This window comes from Astatotilapia calliptera, chromosome 5 (assembly GCF_900246225.1).
Source record: "Astatotilapia calliptera chromosome 5, fAstCal1.2, whole genome shotgun sequence".
Taxonomy (NCBI): Eukaryota; Metazoa; Chordata; class Actinopteri; order Cichliformes; family Cichlidae; genus Astatotilapia; species Astatotilapia calliptera.
In genome coordinates, this window is record NC_039306.1 from 38,017,909 (window position 1) to 38,035,408 (window position 17,500).

At 42.1% G+C, this 17,500-nt stretch overlaps 1 protein-coding gene across 6 annotated transcripts in view; it reads left to right on the forward strand.

Annotated features, from left to right (window-relative positions):
* nfasca (neurofascin homolog (chicken) a) overlaps positions 1-17,500 on the forward strand; it is a 165,792-nt gene that overhangs the window by 110,585 nt on the left and 37,707 nt on the right. For all 6 annotated transcript variants that reach the window (XM_026169156.1, XM_026169157.1, XM_026169155.1 and 3 more), the window contains 9 exons: positions 357-504; positions 8,739-8,863; positions 11,240-11,284; positions 11,571-11,672; positions 12,018-12,215; positions 12,408-12,478; positions 15,106-15,328; positions 15,475-15,590; positions 16,036-16,246. In XM_026169156.1, coding sequence (XP_026024941.1) covers positions 357-504; positions 8,739-8,863; positions 11,240-11,284; positions 11,571-11,672; positions 12,018-12,215; positions 12,408-12,478; positions 15,106-15,328; positions 15,475-15,590; positions 16,036-16,246 — 1,239 coding nt within the window. The remainder of the gene's footprint in view (positions 1-356; positions 505-8,738; positions 8,864-11,239; positions 11,285-11,570; positions 11,673-12,017; positions 12,216-12,407; positions 12,479-15,105; positions 15,329-15,474; positions 15,591-16,035; positions 16,247-17,500) is intronic.

Sequence of the window (17,500 nt, forward strand, 5' to 3'; positions counted from 1 at the left end):
TAGTCCTGTCTGCGTCACATGTTACACCAGAGGAGAAGCGCAGAGGCTGGTGGGATGCACCTGACTTTGTCTACTTGTTTTGCCTGCTAACTGTACTGTGGATCTTTACACAAAGGGATTGCATTGTTATGCAAATACAGTCTCCATGATTCAATTTTCTTGCACATTTTCTGTATCTAAATCTTTGCAGCTTATCTCATATTGAACAGAGATGGAAAGAGTAAATTGGTCTTGTTTTGGATGAGACTGTGGCACCTGACCATGCAGCTCCACACAGTATTATCTACCACTTGTGTTATTGGATGCGTCTAAAATGTTCATGTAGTGCATTGCTCTTCATCTTAACTGTGACCCAGAGCCGACTCGCATCATTCAGGCCCCCGAGCACCAGTCAGCCATCAGGGGCTCCACGGCTCGCTTCACGTGTAGGGTGACGTCTGACCCCAGCCTTCCTGTCAGTGTGGCCTGGATGAAGGATGACAAGCCTCTTTACTTGGGATGGAGGTAATGACCCCTGCGTTTGCTCTTTTTTAACAACCTGTGCTGTGCTGTCACCCTCTTTGTCTCTGCTTCAAGCCTGACTAAACATGGTTGTGGGAAAAGTTGTTCATTTGCTCTGAATCTAACAACAAAGTTTCACAGTGTAGTGAAGGGTATCGAACCCAGTTCTTTTTATTCTTCTCCTGGACAGAGAAGACGCAGAGTGGTCAAAGTATTTATAATCAATTTATTCAATCATTACTTTCCGGAAAGGGGATGTGCACGCTGCTAAGCATCGGCAGGTCTGGAGCATTAAGCCGGATGCGTACATCATAGTCTGTTATTTTGGCACTCGCACGTCGCACACAGTTTCAATCCAAACAACTTCTTTACCTCTGGCCTTACTTGATGTGTGTGTTGCTGGTGGAGTGATTACGTGCGCTACCCTCTGCCTAGTTTCACTTCTTCTGTCTGCATCTGTTTCCTGTTCTTAATATACCGCCTCTGCAGCTCTGCACAGCTCCAGTCTGGCTGAGCAACTGGTGTGTGAGTCAAAGCTGGCCTGTTATTAAAATGCATAAACAAAATAATCAGAAAATAAGCACTAAGAAAATATATATATATTCCTTAACAAGGGTAAAGTGGCCTGGGTGTGGTTTGCAGTGCTGTGATTGGTGTGTAGTTGTAGCAGTGAATTGTAGTGAGGCTCTGTTACTAAAAATCTAGTCTCAGTTTTGTGACATGCAGGTGATTCATAGTTCAGACAATGACTCTTCAAGACCCAAAGCAGAACACATCTGTAATGTTTGCATGCCTCAAACATTAATGATGACACCTTCAGTATTTCTTAGTACCATTCTTTAATTCGCAGGCTTGCAGCGGCAACACAGTCTGCAGCGCTAACTTGTTCATCTACCGTTTTCTGTTGTCTCCTTTTTTTATAACCCCCTTCCGCCTTACATTCGACCTTTCAAAATAAAAGTTCCGTAAACATCACAACATCCATGGTTAATTAGTGGCACATTTAGAAAATGAGCAGACCAATTGCCTTCAAACAACCAAAAGTGTTGCCTTGGCAACAATTGAGTCAGTTTGAATGAGCCAAAGGGAAGGTGAATCCTTTAACCCCTTCATCTCTACAGCCAGAGCGTTCTCACTCCCGAGGCGTAACATGTCGACGTTTTGTCACGTCCCGCGGCGTTCCTGAGGAACGCGAAAGGAGACCTTCGGCGTTCTTATGGTACGCGGCGGGTTATTGCTGGAATCCAGTGCAATGACGCTCCCGCGGTAGTAGACGTTCCAGCCCTGTATTCCAGCCCTAAACCTAACCTTATCCCTAGCCCTGACCATAACCTTATTCCTGACCTTAACCAGGACTTTAATGATGTTAAATAGCGTGTTTCTAAGCGATTTGAAGAAAAAGAGCGAACATGTGTAGGTTCAGTCCAGACGGTTCTCATATTTCCTCTTTTTCCGAGGTCGTCATTTAGGAACGTGGTGGGTAGCCGAAAACGTAATATGGTGACGATTTGTCACCTAGCGTAAAATGTTACGCTTTGGGAGTGAGAACGGGTTGCTACAGCGTGTGTCAATAAAGGATCAGAGTCTCTTTCTAGTGGTTTCGATGGGTCCATTAAATTACAAATGCTGTACTGGGACGTTGGGGAGTGCCCCCACCCATATCACTCCAACCTACCCACTGTTTCTTCCCCAGTAGCTATGTATAAAGCATTTGTAGTGAAGGGTAAAGGTTCGGGTCCCTGAGTCAGCGGGTTTGTTCCAAACAGCCTTCACTGTCAGCTGGAGCGAGGCTGAGTGTGTAGCTGCAGAAGGTGCGACGAGTTTAAGACATGGCTGAGAAACACAACTGTTGCTAAGCAGGCCAACACGTTATATATGATGATGGTTTATAGACTAACAGAAGTACATGGACTTGGGAAATGGTTTAAAATAAGCTGACTGAGCTGCCACTCATTTCTCCTGAGGAGCAGCTGGCTATACTCAGAGGTGGGAGGTAATGAAGTACAAATACTTTGTTACTGTACTTGAGTAGTTATTTTTCTTGCAACTTATATAAATAAAATAACTATAATTGTGCAGTGTGCTAATGATATATCAGTGGTTACTTCAGAGTGTTTATCAGAGTGACGTAGCTGAGACACTCATCCATGTGCACAACACAGAGCGGGTGATGGCAGCAGCTCCTGTGGAACTTTCACAGCTGCCACAGGAAGAACCTCATCTGGGCCTTGTTCTACACATGGTGGATCACTTCAGATTCCTTAGGATCCACCTTTTTGTGATGTGAAGTGGTCCTCACATACAGACTGTTGTTGAGGATGGCGAGAGGGCGGAGCATCCGGTAGTTTCTCCACAGTCTGTACCAGTGGACCAGCTGACCCACCTCCGCTCAGACCGCATCGTCATTCTGGATCAGACCGATAATGGTGGTGTCATCAGCAGCGTTGTTACTTTGAAAAAGTAATTAATTATAGTTACTAGTTACTTCTTCAAAAAAGTAACTGAGTTAGTAACTGAGTTACAAGATTCTAAAAGTAATTAATTACTAGTAATTAAGTAACTATTGCGTTACTTTAAAAAATAACGTGTAACCCTCTGGGCTCCAGGGTAGAATTGGCCGTTGCCCACAGTTCACCTTTAAAACTGTTTATTTGCCTTGTTTGGTCTCATCAGCACAGCCTCACGGGTCTGAATCTACAGTCATGTTTTCATTTTGACAAACTGTATTAATCAAACACACAAAGAACAGACAACCAAGCTTGATGAAGTCCCTGCATGACCGCGGGACAGACGGTCAGCAGAGTCTGAGCCCAGCATGGCTCTCAGTGAAATACCTTCTCCAGGAACAAAAGGCAGTACACAGCTGTTTCACACCTTAAGGTTCACACTCCCTTGCTGCCTCCCAGAGTCCTCAAAGACACAAAAGACTCTTCCTGTGGAGCTGTCTGCTTCCCCCAACTTCCTTACTACACCACCCCCACCATTTGTCTTACTGTATGAGTGTGAGACATGTTAAAATCCAGTGGCACCAAGGTATCATACAATAAAATAATGTGATTAATACATAAGTAAAAGAAATTCCTGTACATGCCCCTTCCTGATTTCTTATGTTTTAACATGTTTGTTACACTTACATGTTTCCAAATGTTAACACAGATGTTCAGAGTAAATACAGATTGTAGTTTTTTAAATGATGATTTCATTTAGTTTGGGGAAACAGCTCCAACTTTACCTCATGTAGAAAAAGTCATTTCCTTCTAAACCTAATAAGTGGTTTTGTCATCTAGCAAGAACTGCAATCAAGCATTTGCAATAACTAATAAAAAAGCACTTGGGACAATTGTGTTGGTGACAGCTTTTGTTATAATATCAATAATATTTCTATGAATATGGGATACTGTTACATGTTTGCACAGACTTTTGTGGAATATGGAGACACTCCTGGCATTATATGAGCAAAGTGAGACTCATTTTTTAGGGTTGGTGGAGATGAGTGTGAAGATCCAAACAATCCCTGTCAGTGATGGAGAAGCTTTGATGGAAATATTTGGTAAAAAGTTCACCAGCATGAAGGAAATGAAGTTTCAAACTTTCCTTAGGAGGAGCCCAGCACGCCTGCTTAAAGAAAAGTGAGTGTGGCGATGTGGATGCTTGCAGCGACTGCTGTATAGAGGCCATCCTGCTACACATGAAACACATCAGAGTCATAACTGTTATTTTAGTCACGTGTTTGTTTATTATCCTTATTGTTTTATCTGGGACTGTTTGCAGACATCTCAGAGAGAGGAGACACCAGCATCTGAACAGAGACTCAAACCAGCAACCTGCAGCTCCCTGCTTGGCTGCTCCAGTTTTCTCCTCACTCATGTTGCCCACCAGTGATTTCTAGCTGCCCACCCACACAGCAGGCTAGAATATGCGCTGAGCCTCAGCACCCAATACTTGGACATGTTTTCTTTATTAAATAATGAACCAGACCCCAAAAGTAAACAGCTGTTATTGCTAGGCAACGGGAGCAGCATTTGGCGATGCAGCACCTGACATTCCTGACCATGTGGGCGGAGCATGCATGAAATGGAATGTTCAGTAGAACTGTGCAACACAAGCACTTAGTTCCAGCATGTTTCATTGTATCCAGACACAGCTAGAGACACATCTACAGCAGCATCTCTGTGCAGGACAAACGACAGCTGACGAAGAAACATCGAAAACTTCACTTCACTCCTCTACAAAACGTTGGCTCCTTTGTTTAAAAGGCTAAAATGAATCAGGGGAGAACGAGAAGAGGATCGGCGAGTGCTTCACCTCACAATTCAGTACAGCTGATTAACCTGCAAGAAGAACTTCAAATGATACAGGCTGAAAATGTCAAATTAAAAGAAGAGGCAGAAAAATCAAGAGGAGAAGCTAAAGATTCAAAGTTTGAAACTGATGTAGTATTGCAGGAATTACTGCATGTGGGTCTCAAACTTAAAGGAGAGAAGATGGGAAAACAACAGGCAGAAAAGGAGAATGAAAAGATGAAGAAAGAACTGTTGGAAGCTCAAAAAGCATTGGAGGAAGAGAAAAGCACAGCACAAGAAGCCAAAAAGAAATATCAAACTGCAAAGAAGGAGGCAGGAAATGTGATGCAGGAATTACAGGAGGTGCAGGAAGCTTTTGAAGAGGAAAAAAGGAAAATGCAGTTGGCAACACAAGAAGCTGCAAATGTAACGGCTGAAGCTGAAACACTAAGGAAGGAATTACTGCATGTGAAGCAACAACTTGAAGAGGAGAAAAAACGTAACCACGAGGCAGAAAATGAGATTGAAAATTTGAAGAAAGAATTGTTGGAAGCTCAAAAAGTGTTGGAGGAAGAGAAAATTAAAATGCAGGAAGCAAAGAAAGAAATGGAAGATACAAAGAGTCACAATGAAAACATGAAGAAGGAACTGATGAAAGTGCAAGAAGAACTTGCAGAAGAGAAAATTGAGGTGAAGGCATTCAAGAAAGAAATGAGCGGCTCTGCGGTGACCAAGAAAGACTGCAAAGACGCACTTAAAGAAATACGAAAGCACAAAAAGGAAGCTAAAGAGCTCCTCAAACACAAAGTGAAACTGGCCAAACAGCAGCTGAAAGAAACATTTAAAGATGCCGAGGAGCAGCTCAACAAGACCTTAAAAGAACTGAAGGCAAAAGCAAAGCAAGCCGAGGACAGGAGGGGATTCTGGAGCAGACTGCTGAGGAAGAACTGACCCAGCAGCATCCAGTTTGAGGACATCAATAGTTTCTTCCTCCTCTCTCCACCTTTCTTTCTCCCCATCCTCCTTCTTGGGACGTTTGTTTGTTTTTAAAAACTCTAATCTAAATACATGTACTGAAATACACAAATAAAATTGCCATAACTTGACCTCATGTTGCCTGCTTCTTTTCTTGTGTGTCTGTGGATGTAAAACAGTAACACACTTCCTGCTCTGTGTCTTTAATTGTAAATAAATGCAATATGTTTTCATTTTAAAATGCAGTGCAAAAAACTTCTGCTCTGAATCTTTTTTTTAGCAAAAAGCTTTTTTTTGCCTGTTGTGGAAGTTTTCCATTCAAATAAAGCTGCAGACGAGCGGTGAGCGGTAGCTAACATTCTTTAGCTAAAGTCAGATAAAAACCATAAAATCCGTAGAAAAGGTGATATTTTCACCGTAACAACCACAAACATGTTTAATGAATCATATTTCATAACTTTCAATGCAAATATAAATTGTCAATTTTAAAATCATATGCACAAGTTTTGCAAACAAAGTTATTTACAGCCATTTCAAACTGTTTACAGAACAATCAGCTGTTCTTCAAGAAGATGCCACAAATTATTTGTGCCACTCCAAATATTTCTGTCCATTATAAAGGAGAACATCACAGCCTGATACCTGCAGGTCTGACAGCAGCAGGTGTATCACTGCTGTTTCTACCTGGAGACAGCAGTTGCAATCTTGACAAGACACAAATGAACAACTACAGGCCGATCTCAAATCTCCCATTTTTAAGTAAGATCATTGAAAAAGCAGTTTCTCAACAGCTCAGTTACTTCTTAAAACAGAATAATTGCTACGATGCCTTCCAGTCAGGTTTTAGACAGAACCACAGCACTGAAACCGCTCTGACAAAAGTGTTTAATGACATATGTCTGAACACAGACAGTGGAAAAATGTCAGTCTTAGTTTTACTGGATCTCAGTGCAGCATTTGATACAGTTGACCACAACATATTACTCAAACGACTGGAGAACTGGACAGGTCTTTCAGGAACTGTACTAAACTGGTTCAAAACATACGTAGAAAACAGGAAATACTTTGTATCAATAGATAACTTCACATCTGAGCAGACAAGTATCACATGTGGAGTTCCCCAAGGTTCCATCTTGGGACCCCCTCTGTTTAACATTTACATGCTCCCACTGGCACAGATTATAAACAACAACAAAATAAACTACCACAGCTATGCAGATGACACACAAATATATATCACAATGTCACCAGGAGACCGAGGCCCTGTACAGGCTCTTGGTAAATGCATTGAGGAAATCAATGACTGGTTGTGCCACAATTTTCTCCAACTAAACAAAAACAAAACTGAGGTAATAGTCTTTGGCGCCAAAGAGAAACGATTACAGGTCACCAGAGAACTTCAATCTATACATCTAAAAACCACAAACCAGGCGAGAAATTTGGGTGTAGTGATGGATGCAGACCTAAACTTAGAAAAACACATTAAGACAATAACAAAGTCAGCTTACTATCACCTCAAGAATATTTCAAGGATCAAAGATCTGATGTCTCAACAGGACCTGGAAAAACTAGTCCATGCATTCATCTTTAGTAGGCTTGATTACTGTAACAGCATCTTTACAGGTCTACCTAAAAAATCAGTCAGACAACTACAGCTCATTCAGAACTCTGCTGCTCGAGTCCTCACTAAGACCAAAAAAGTGGACCACATCAGTCCAGCTCTGAGGTCCTTACACTGGCTGCCTGTCCGTCAGAGGATAGACTTTAAAGTTCTGATGCTGGTCTATAAAGCTCTGAATGGTTTAGGACCAAAATACATCAATGACCTCCTGACCCAGTATGAACCTTCCAGATCCCTCAGGTCATCTGGATCCGGTCTTTTATCAGTTCCCAGAGTCAGAACCAGACACGGAGAAGCTGCATTCAGCTTTTATGCTCCTTATATCTGGAACAAACTCCCAGAAAGCCTCAGATCAGCTGAAACACTTAGTTTATTTAAATCCAGGTTGAAGACTCACCTGTTCTCAGCTGCATTTGAATAAAGCACCAAATCCACACTTTAAGCTTAAATTTCAAAACTTACATTTAACTACTGATTTTATCTGTTTTGTTTGTTTGTTTGTTTGTTAATTAGTTAGTTAGTTAGTTTGCTTGTTTTAATAAATTTTAAATCATGCTTTTTATTTGTTTTTGTTTCTAATGTCTCTGTAAAGCACTTTGAACCACCTTGTTGTTGAATTGTGCTGTACAAATAAACTTGCCTTGCCTTGCCTAGTTTTCGGCTGATGATTCAGGCCTGTCTCCTTCTGTTCAGGATTTGGCTAGATGTTGTGAAAAGGCTGAAATGATCGGCTTAAGTTGTCTTCTGCAGTCTTTTGGTATTGCTGAGCTGGCCAGAGCATCCTTTTTTGTTTGAAAGAATATGTCACATGATCTAAACTACTTCCTGTTTGTCTGACATGATTTTTTTCCAGCCTAATAGTAGCTCTCTTCACTTGTATCCACGTTTCTTTGCTACCCAATTAAAGTCCAACACCTGACTTCACTTGGAATAAAGAAGCTTCGCCTGGCCATGAAGCTCCCTGACACTCCAACTAGTGTTGAGTCTCTGAAAATGAGACTGTTTAAAAAGCCTGTATATCCGAAACTGCTGATGCAGCACTTTTGTCAAACCCTTTGAATCGAAGCTGAAAGTCTTCAGTCACATCTGGATTATCTGATTTAAAATCCAACAATGTTCAATGGATTGTACTGGGACTGTTTTTAAACGTAAACCCACAAAAGTAAATGCATGGACCCAAATGGTTTGTATGCTGGCTACTCTGATGCCTGTCAGCATACAGGCAGTTCATATGAACAGAAATCTGAACACTCTTCTTCCAGGAATGAGTTTCTTTGGTTTTTGTATGAATATGAATAAAGACTAGCTCCAGTGCTGTTACTACACGTATGACAGTCCTTTCTGTATCTGTCTCCTAGGTTGAAGAAGGATGATGAGTCTCTGTCCATCCCCAATGTGAACGAGGGTGACGAGGGGACGTACACCTGCACTGCTAAATCTGACATAGACCAGCTCTCAGCCTCTGCTCGCCTCACTGTGTTAGGTACACTCACATACAGACTGGACATTGTGTTGTTTCATTAGTTCATTACTCTGAGTGTACTCTTAAAATATGTCATTTTCTCTTACATTTACACTTACCAACAACAGTCACCTTTATGTAGTAAGGCAGACCTACAATGATACATACAGAGGAAACCCAACAATCAATGGCCCCCTGTGAACACGCTGTGGATTTAGGCAGACATGGCTAAAACGTGTGTTGGCCCTGCGACAGACTGGCGACCTGTCCAGGGTGTACCCCGCCTCTCGCCCTATGACAGCTGGGATAGGCTCCAGCGCCCCCCGCGACCCTGAAAAGGACAAGCGGAAGCGAATGGATGGATGGATGGATGGCTAAAACATGTAAAGCACTGGTTTCAGCTGCTGAAGACGTGTGCATATATTGATAAGATTTTAACGATTCCGATTCCATTTTCGATTCTGTTTAACGATTCGATTCTTTATCGATTCTCTTATTGATTCTTTTTTTTTAAAAAGGAGAACACTAAAGTCGATTAGCTTAGAACTGTGTTTTATATCTTCTCTTTGAACAAGATAGAAATTTAGGAGTAACATGGCCTTACAAACCCAACAGTGAGATCTCAAGAGATCCACAGCCTACGGCTCTTCAATGGGGTGTCACAGGGTCCCCAGGAAAAAATATTGTAAATGTAAAATAATAAAATAAATATTCTTCTGTAGCAATAACAAAGTTTAACATAAATTATTCTGTAGCAATTACACAAGAATATCCAGTAATGTCCTGCCTACAATTAAACACATTCACTTACCAAAGTGAAATCGGGGGCATCTGCTGTGGCAAATGGGTGCAAGCCTTTGACCACAAACTTAGACACTGCTGGGTGACATTCGTCTATCCTGGCCTGAAAGGAGACGCTACCGGTAGACTGCAGCGAGAACTGCCAGCATCTGAGCCAGACTCTGTCTCTCTCATCATGGTTATCTAAATGCAACGCACAGTAATAGCAGGTTTTGTAATAAGGTAAATCGCGCTAACATAATATGCAATGCTAATTGATTAGTTACCTGCCGCATTAACGGGAGAGGACGTGGAAACGCTACCGCTGCTGCTGGGTTGAGCTTCGCTAGTCCGGAGCGGATCAAAAATACGACATTCGTTGAAAGCAATCGCGTGTTTTTTGAGCAAATGCTTTTGCATATTCGTAGTGTTTCCTCCCTTTGATGAAATCTCTACTTTGCAAGTATTGCACGTTGCCCTGTTGTCATCCTTTCTCATAAAGTGTAACCAAACTTTTGAGCGTTTGAGCCGCTCAGGCGCCGTGTTTCCTACTGGGTAAAAGACGCTACTCAACGTGATGACGTCATTCGGGGCGACTGGAATCGATAAGGGAATCGTTTTTAAAAGTGGCAAACGATTCCAAGGAATTGAAACAGTGGGAACCGGTTCTCAACAAGAACCGGTTTTCGATACCCATCCCTAAACTGCATTTGGTGAAAGACCTTCTGTTACTTTAGACTTTCATGTTCATGTTGCTTCAGATCATTGTGATGGCTCTGATGCTTGAATGAAACTAGTCAGTCTGCACTTTGATGGTGTCAGGATGTGACAAAGAGCTTCAGCACATTTCAAGGCTTCAGTTTTATGCACGGTGCTGTGTATTAGCTGAAAACAGTCATTGTACGTACGAAGCAGATATTTACAGTGAATGTGTAAAAACGAAACAAATCACTGTGATGTGAGAGTCATACAGCATTTTGTAGTTCAGCAGTAGTGTGTGAGACACTGAAAGAAGTACAGCAGTGCTTCCAGTGGCATGCTCCTACACAGACTGATTGAGTCTTTGGGACTGGTTGGAGAACAGCATCGTGTTCCTGAAAACACAACACAGACAGACTGCATCCATTTATTATTCAGAGTCTATATTTAGTCCATCATCAAACATGTCATCTTTCAACAACACGCTTCAAGTGTTCGTGAGCAAAGAACACCAACTGCTTTCAAATGCCACACTATCACAGACTGTAGCTGTGAGCTGAGGGCACCTCTCCTGCTCGGCCTGTAGGGGGCAGCGTTCATGAGTGTAGCCATGGTGCCACAGGACAGTCTGCTACTTTACCTCAGCCTCAACGAGTGTTTACCTTTATCTGTGTGTGTGTGCGCGTGCGTGTGTGTATTTAAATAATAGCAGGCACTCTTTAATCCACATGTCGTCACCAGTGTGAGCATTTTTATTTGTAAAACCAGTGATTATGTGATTGTCTACAACTGTGTAACTTACCTTATTACTATGTGTGCTAAATGCATTCTTAATCCCTTGCTGTTGATTGGCTTGTAGACTAACCTGCAGACTCTAACCTTTGTACCCACTTCCTGCTCCCTGACCCTGTCCCACAGAGGTGGCCACTCTCAACCCCTCAGTCTCTAGTGCCTTGCTTCCAGGTAACACACAGCTCAGTTGGAAGTTTTATGTTATCTACTGTTTGTCTCTGTCCTGTTTTTAATTTGTTATGTGCTTGTTGTTTTTAAACTAGTGTCTCTTTGTCTTACTGTTTGTATGAACCCTTTATGATGACAGTGTTATGTGTCCATGCTGAGAGGAGACTCTCTGCACTGCTCCCAATGAGTCATTTGTTTTAGATGAAAAAAGGTTCTTCAACATGTCTACAAATGCATGCATGTTTCTGTGTGTCTGACACAAGCAAAGCCATGTCTTGTCTTTCTTCAGCCCGTCCAGACCCCCCCATGGATCTGGATTTGTCAGACCCAGCAGCACGCAGCGTTCGCCTCACCTGGATCCCTGGAAAAGAGCACAGGAGCCCCATCACAGGTAAGTAGGCACACATCAACCTGGATCCTGACAGGATTGTGTTATTTTTTTGAAACTGATCCTGTTGGGGAGACTGTGTAAGCAAAAGTAGCCTAGTTAGTTTCAGGTCACCACAGTTGAGACTTGATTCTGAATGGATGCTAAACTCAAAATCCTATTACTGAAGGATTTGGGTAAATTATAATCCATGTGGATACTGAAAGGTTGTAAAATGTATACTGGATCTTTGAACAAGCTGAAGTGGACAAATGGATGGGACATGGCGTGCTTCCAGAACACATGGACTCACAGACCTGCAGCAGGTTTTACTGTCTTGGTTTTTTCATTAGTTCTGTCTCTCCTCAGAGTTCTTGGTCCAGTTTGAAGAGGACCGCTGGGAGCCGGGTAGGTGGCAGAACTTGTCATCTTACCCTGGAGACCTCAACTCTGTCATCCTGCAGCTCGCTCCCTTTGTCAACTACCAGTTCAGGGTCATCGCCATCAACTCAGTAGGTCAGAGTGATCCCAGCCGCCCCTCGCCCCGGTACAAGACCACTGGAGCTGGTAAGGAGCATCGCATGCAATCATCTGACCTCTGATGTTTCAATTGGTCAGTCTTATTAGTTTACATGTACTCAAATTAGCTACAATGTTTTGGAAACGTATGTTCACTAAAGGTTTACAGTTGCAGTTGAATAAGTGTGAAGCTTTGCTGACTCTGGTTAATGTCAGTGCGCTCTGTTATGTTGAAACAAGCACCAGATGCCATTCCCAAAGGCCTACGGGGTTGGGGGTCCAGAAAGGACAATATGGAGATCACCTGGGAGGTAAGATGACGTCTCGTATGGGGAATGAATCAGTGAGACAGTGTAGTCTGCACTGAGAACATGTTAACAGTATAATGAAACTGAGGGTCACCTGAATGCAGATGTGTAATCAGGTGACCATGACAAACGTTTTAGGCTGGTGGTTAGCACTGTCAGCTGAAAGCACAAAGTCCTGTGTGCAAAGGTGCAGCTAGGACTGTTTTGTGTGGTGGCACATGTTCCCCGCAGTGTTAAATAGGATCTTTATGCATTTTGTTACTAGCAGAGTGAAAAATGCCGAAGATAACAGTATGCCAGACATAAAACAGTATTTTTGCTTCAACAAGTTGATATTAGCTGAAAACGTGGCACATCTTGGCGTGATGTGCAGTGTGTCTATTTCACAAAAGTGGACAAAAGAGTAAAAGCAGCAGGCCCAAAACACTATTTACAACAGAAACACGATTGGAAAAAATGTAGTGTTGCGCTGACACAGGACCAAACAGATGGACCTTATGTTGATCAATCTAGGATTTGCATAAGCCTCATTAGAATGGTCTCAGTGTAAGAGCTCAACTTTTCAGTACAACAGTGATACTAAACACAGGGAACTTTGAATGCTCAGGCGGAGCAGAAAAGCACTATATAAGAACCATTTACAACCAATGTGTGGACCTGGATAGAGAGAGATCCACAGTGGAACACCTTCAGTCATGCATGTGCCTTACCAACTAGTCCATGCATTCATCTTTAGTAGGCTTGATTACTGTAACAGCATCTTTACAGGTCTACCTAAAAAATCAGTCAGACAACTACAGCTCATTCAGAACTCTGCTGCTCGAGTCCTCACTAAGACCAAAAAAGTGGACCACATCAGTCCAGCTCTGAGGTCCTTACACTGGCTGCCTGTCCGTCAGAGGATAGACTTTAAAGTTCTGATGCTGGCCTATAAAGCTCTGAATGGTTTAGGACCAAAATACATCAATGACCTCCTGACCCAGTATGAACCTTCCAGATCCCTCAGGTCATCTGGATCCGGTCTTTTATCAGTTCCCAGAGTCAGAACCAGACACGGAGAAGCTGCATTCAGCTTTTATGCTCCTTATATCTGGAACAAACTCCCAGAAAGCCTCAGATCAGCTGAAACACTCAGTTTATTTAAATCCAGGTTGAAGACTCACCTGTTCTCAGCTGCATTTGAATAAAGCACCAAATCCACACTTTTAAGCTTAAATTTCAAAACTTACATTTAACTACTGATTTTATCTACTGTTCTGATTTTATCTGTTTTGATTTTATCTGTTTTGATTTTATATACTGTTTTGTTTGTTTTGTTTGTTTGTTAAGTGGGTTTAGAGCTCTGGGTAGCTCCCCAACTGGGTCTAGACTGGGTCTAGAGAGTATTTTAAATTCAGGGAATTTAAAATAGAAAGTAGCTCGTCCACAGAAGGACTGGTAGCTCCCCTTACGATAAGGGTTCAGATCGCGCGAACAGGTGTGAAATGTGTGTGTTTAGTTAGTCTGTTTGTTTGCTTGTTTTAATCAATTTTAAATCATGCTTTTTATTTGTTTTTGTTTCTAATGTCTCTGTAAAGCACTTTGAATCACCTTGTTGTTGAATTGTGCTATACAAATAAATTTGCCTTGCCTTGCCTTGCCTTACCAGAACCTGGACCTCAACATTATTGAAATTGTATGGGATCAGAGAATCAAACTAAAGGGCGCTAACATCCAAAGAAGAGCTTTGCAGTGTCCGTCAAGAAGCCTGAAGAGCTAAAGAAAGCTTGCCTGAGAGAGTAGAACAGTACCCGTCTTAATTCTGTCAGCAAATTTGGATTTAGCTTCAGTCTTTTTAGTTTAAGTCATAATTAGGCATCTAACTTGTTTTAGGTGACTAAATATTATAAGATTGTCGTCGACTTAATCTGAAGTGAATTCAGTTAACTAAAAGTTTGTCATGTTTTTGCCGGGGTACTGTATAGTTTAAAAAATGTTGTGATTTCCTTCACATCTTCTCTCAGCTTGTGAGATCAATTTTTCTGCCCAAGGAGATCAAAAGTCGTCCCGCTCGCTACACAAGCTGATTAATTCTGATTGGGTCTAATCTCTCCTGTCATCTGATTTTTATTGGTCAACAAAAGTGTCAAAACATTTCATCATAATTTTCATCTTCTTTTTATTAACAAAAATTATTAGCCAACAAACTCAACACTGGTTCAGACTCTGTCTTTTTGCCTTATTTAATGCATTTGCATGGATGTTTCACAGTTTCAGAGTGAATCTGCACAACTTTCTCACATTTCCTTGCATCAAGATAAAACGTTCCCCATAAAATGTTGCTTCATCTAACAGCGTTCCTTTTTGTTGACCAAAAACAAGATGATAAATAAATCAAAAATAATGCACAGAAATATGATGAAATGTATCAACATGTTCACAAATAAACACGACATGTTGTGGAATAAGCTTGGAAGTGTCCAATCAGAATTTATCCCCTTGTACAGTAAGGTTAGATGCAAAACTTCCAATGTCTAAGTAAATGTATATAACCACCAAACAGTTATAACATGTAATTTGATAAGTATAACTCATCGTTTGTCCTGCCAATATGTGTAAATTCAGGCGCATCTCTCTGTTGACTTTTCTAGCCTCTCCTTGATCTGGAAAGAAATGGTCCAAACCTGCACTACATTGTGTGGTGGAGACGAAAAGACGCTGAAGAGGAGTGGAATAACCTGACCACAGTGGGGACTAACCATGTGGTCCACAATACAGAAATCTATGTGCCTTATGAGCTCAAAATCCAGGCCAGGAATGAGTTTGGAGCAGGACCAGAGTCTAACCTGGTCATTGGATACTCTGGAGAAGACAGTAAGTAAATCCTGACTACGAAGCAGCTTTTCATTTATGAGAGCAACCCATGTGGAGGCTGAGGAAAAGTGAAAACCAAACTGACAATTTGTTTTGAAAATACTGCTGACTGTTCACACATATTGTGTCCACTTGGATGTGTTCAGAGCCCACTGATGCTCCCACTGACCTGCGGGTATTAAAGGTTGACAGCACCAAAGTTATCATCCACTGGAACCCTGTGGACCTGAACTCTGTCCAGGGAGAGTTCAAGGAGTATAGAGTAAGACTGCCTTTGGTTTTTCTAATGAGAACAAACTGCAGAGTTGGTACATTACGCATCATTTCACATCCTCATTTTAGGTTTGACAGAGTTTTAGTAGGTAAAGGTGATGCATGGTCACGAATTGAACTGCGATTGGGGAAGGCCTCGAAGGGGACTGGCGATGGCAGCCTGGCAGATCCCCATGGACTAATTAGAAGTGAAGAAGTTAAAGAAGGGAGGGTGGGGCACGTAAACGAGAACGACGGCTTGCAGAACTGGGAGAACCTATATAGATGAGAACCGGAGGGAGCGTGTTTGGAGGCGTGGTCCCGCTCCTGTTATTCCGTTACATAATTTCCAATTATCTTTCATGATCAATTTTGGATAATTTCTCTTGTGTAATGTCCTCCCATCTCCTGTACGTCTCGCCTATTAACACCTTTCTTCCCATTCTGCTTCCCAGTTATACTACTGGCGTGAGTCTAGCCAGGTTCCAGGTCTGGTGGTCAGTAAGGAGAAGAAGGTCAAAGGTTTCTATAGCACTACGGCCAAACCATCTGGCATGCTCAGCGACCTGGCGCCCTACTCGAACTACAAGATGTTCATGGTTGTGGCCAACAATCGCTTTGAGAGTCAACCCAGCAACACTGTGGCATTTACCACCAAAGAAGGAGGTGAGGATGCTGTGCACCCACCCTAAAAATAACAGGTTTATACAGGGGGAAATAATTCTTTGATCGTGTGCTGAATTTGTAAGGTCATCTTTCAAATAAATGAACAGTCTAAGATCTGACGGTACATGGTCCCATCCATTGGCCCCTCAGTGTACCCAGAAAAACACCACTGTGTTTGACTATAGCTTGGCGTTCTTTTAGATGTTCACTGGTTAACTCCAGACAGGCTCGTACATGTGTCTTCTTGAGCAAGGGGACCTGGTGGGTGTTCCAAGAAAACCCATTAATGCCACAATGGGTTGAAGTTCAGTTTATGTTCTGCTGTTCAGTATTGAATAGCAGAAATTTGGCTTTCTTGGGAGAAAAACAAGACAGTGTCTGACAGCACTGTCAGAAACGAGAGTGGTAATAAGTGTGTAATAAGAAACAAATAAGGCAGAAAATAGAGATTTATGATGGGAAACTGCTCTCAAGGAACACCACGAGACAGAGCTGTGCAGGAAGTCCAATTTTATCATGGTGGAAGCAAGACAGCAAAGGGAAGACAAAATCAGCTTGTCTTACCTTTGTGAAGAATTTTGGTCGCAGACTTACAAAACCTGAAGCTCGGAAACTGTGAGATGTCTCCTTTCAGCAAAGTCCATGTACGTCCCCGAGGGAGATCCGCGCTTTGTGTTTACATCTTTTTGCAGAATCTGTTTAGCTGCTCTCTAATCGTTTGCTGTTTTAGCTCTTTGGTGGTTGTTGAAATAGTTCTGTGAGCTTTTAGCTGAGATTGTTGACGTGTATGTGGACACCACATGTCTATATTTAAGTAACAAATCTGGCAGTACATCCTGTTAAACCAGATGTTCTCCCTCTCATCCCTGGTATTGGAGGCATTGGGGTTCAACAGGTTAACTGTTCATTGTTTAATGACTGTGAGGAGTATGAACGGCCATAATGGAGGTTTTCATCAGTAAAACAGTCCAAAGTTTGAGCTTGTTTGTGGTTCAGAATCATAAACGGCTTCAAGCTCACTCAGACACTGAGCCATGGCTCTGTGCCACATGCACACATGTCTGCATCTCTGCCATTCAGACACACTTTATATACACTTCATGTGATGTCACTGTCAATACTGAACTGCACATCGAGTCTGTAAATGATCTCGTATGTTTGGCACTCCTGTTTTACGGTGTAGTGTGGTACCAATGGTGTTCTTGGTGATTGTGGTTCAATCTGTCCTTAAATTCAGATTCATTTGATAGTCAG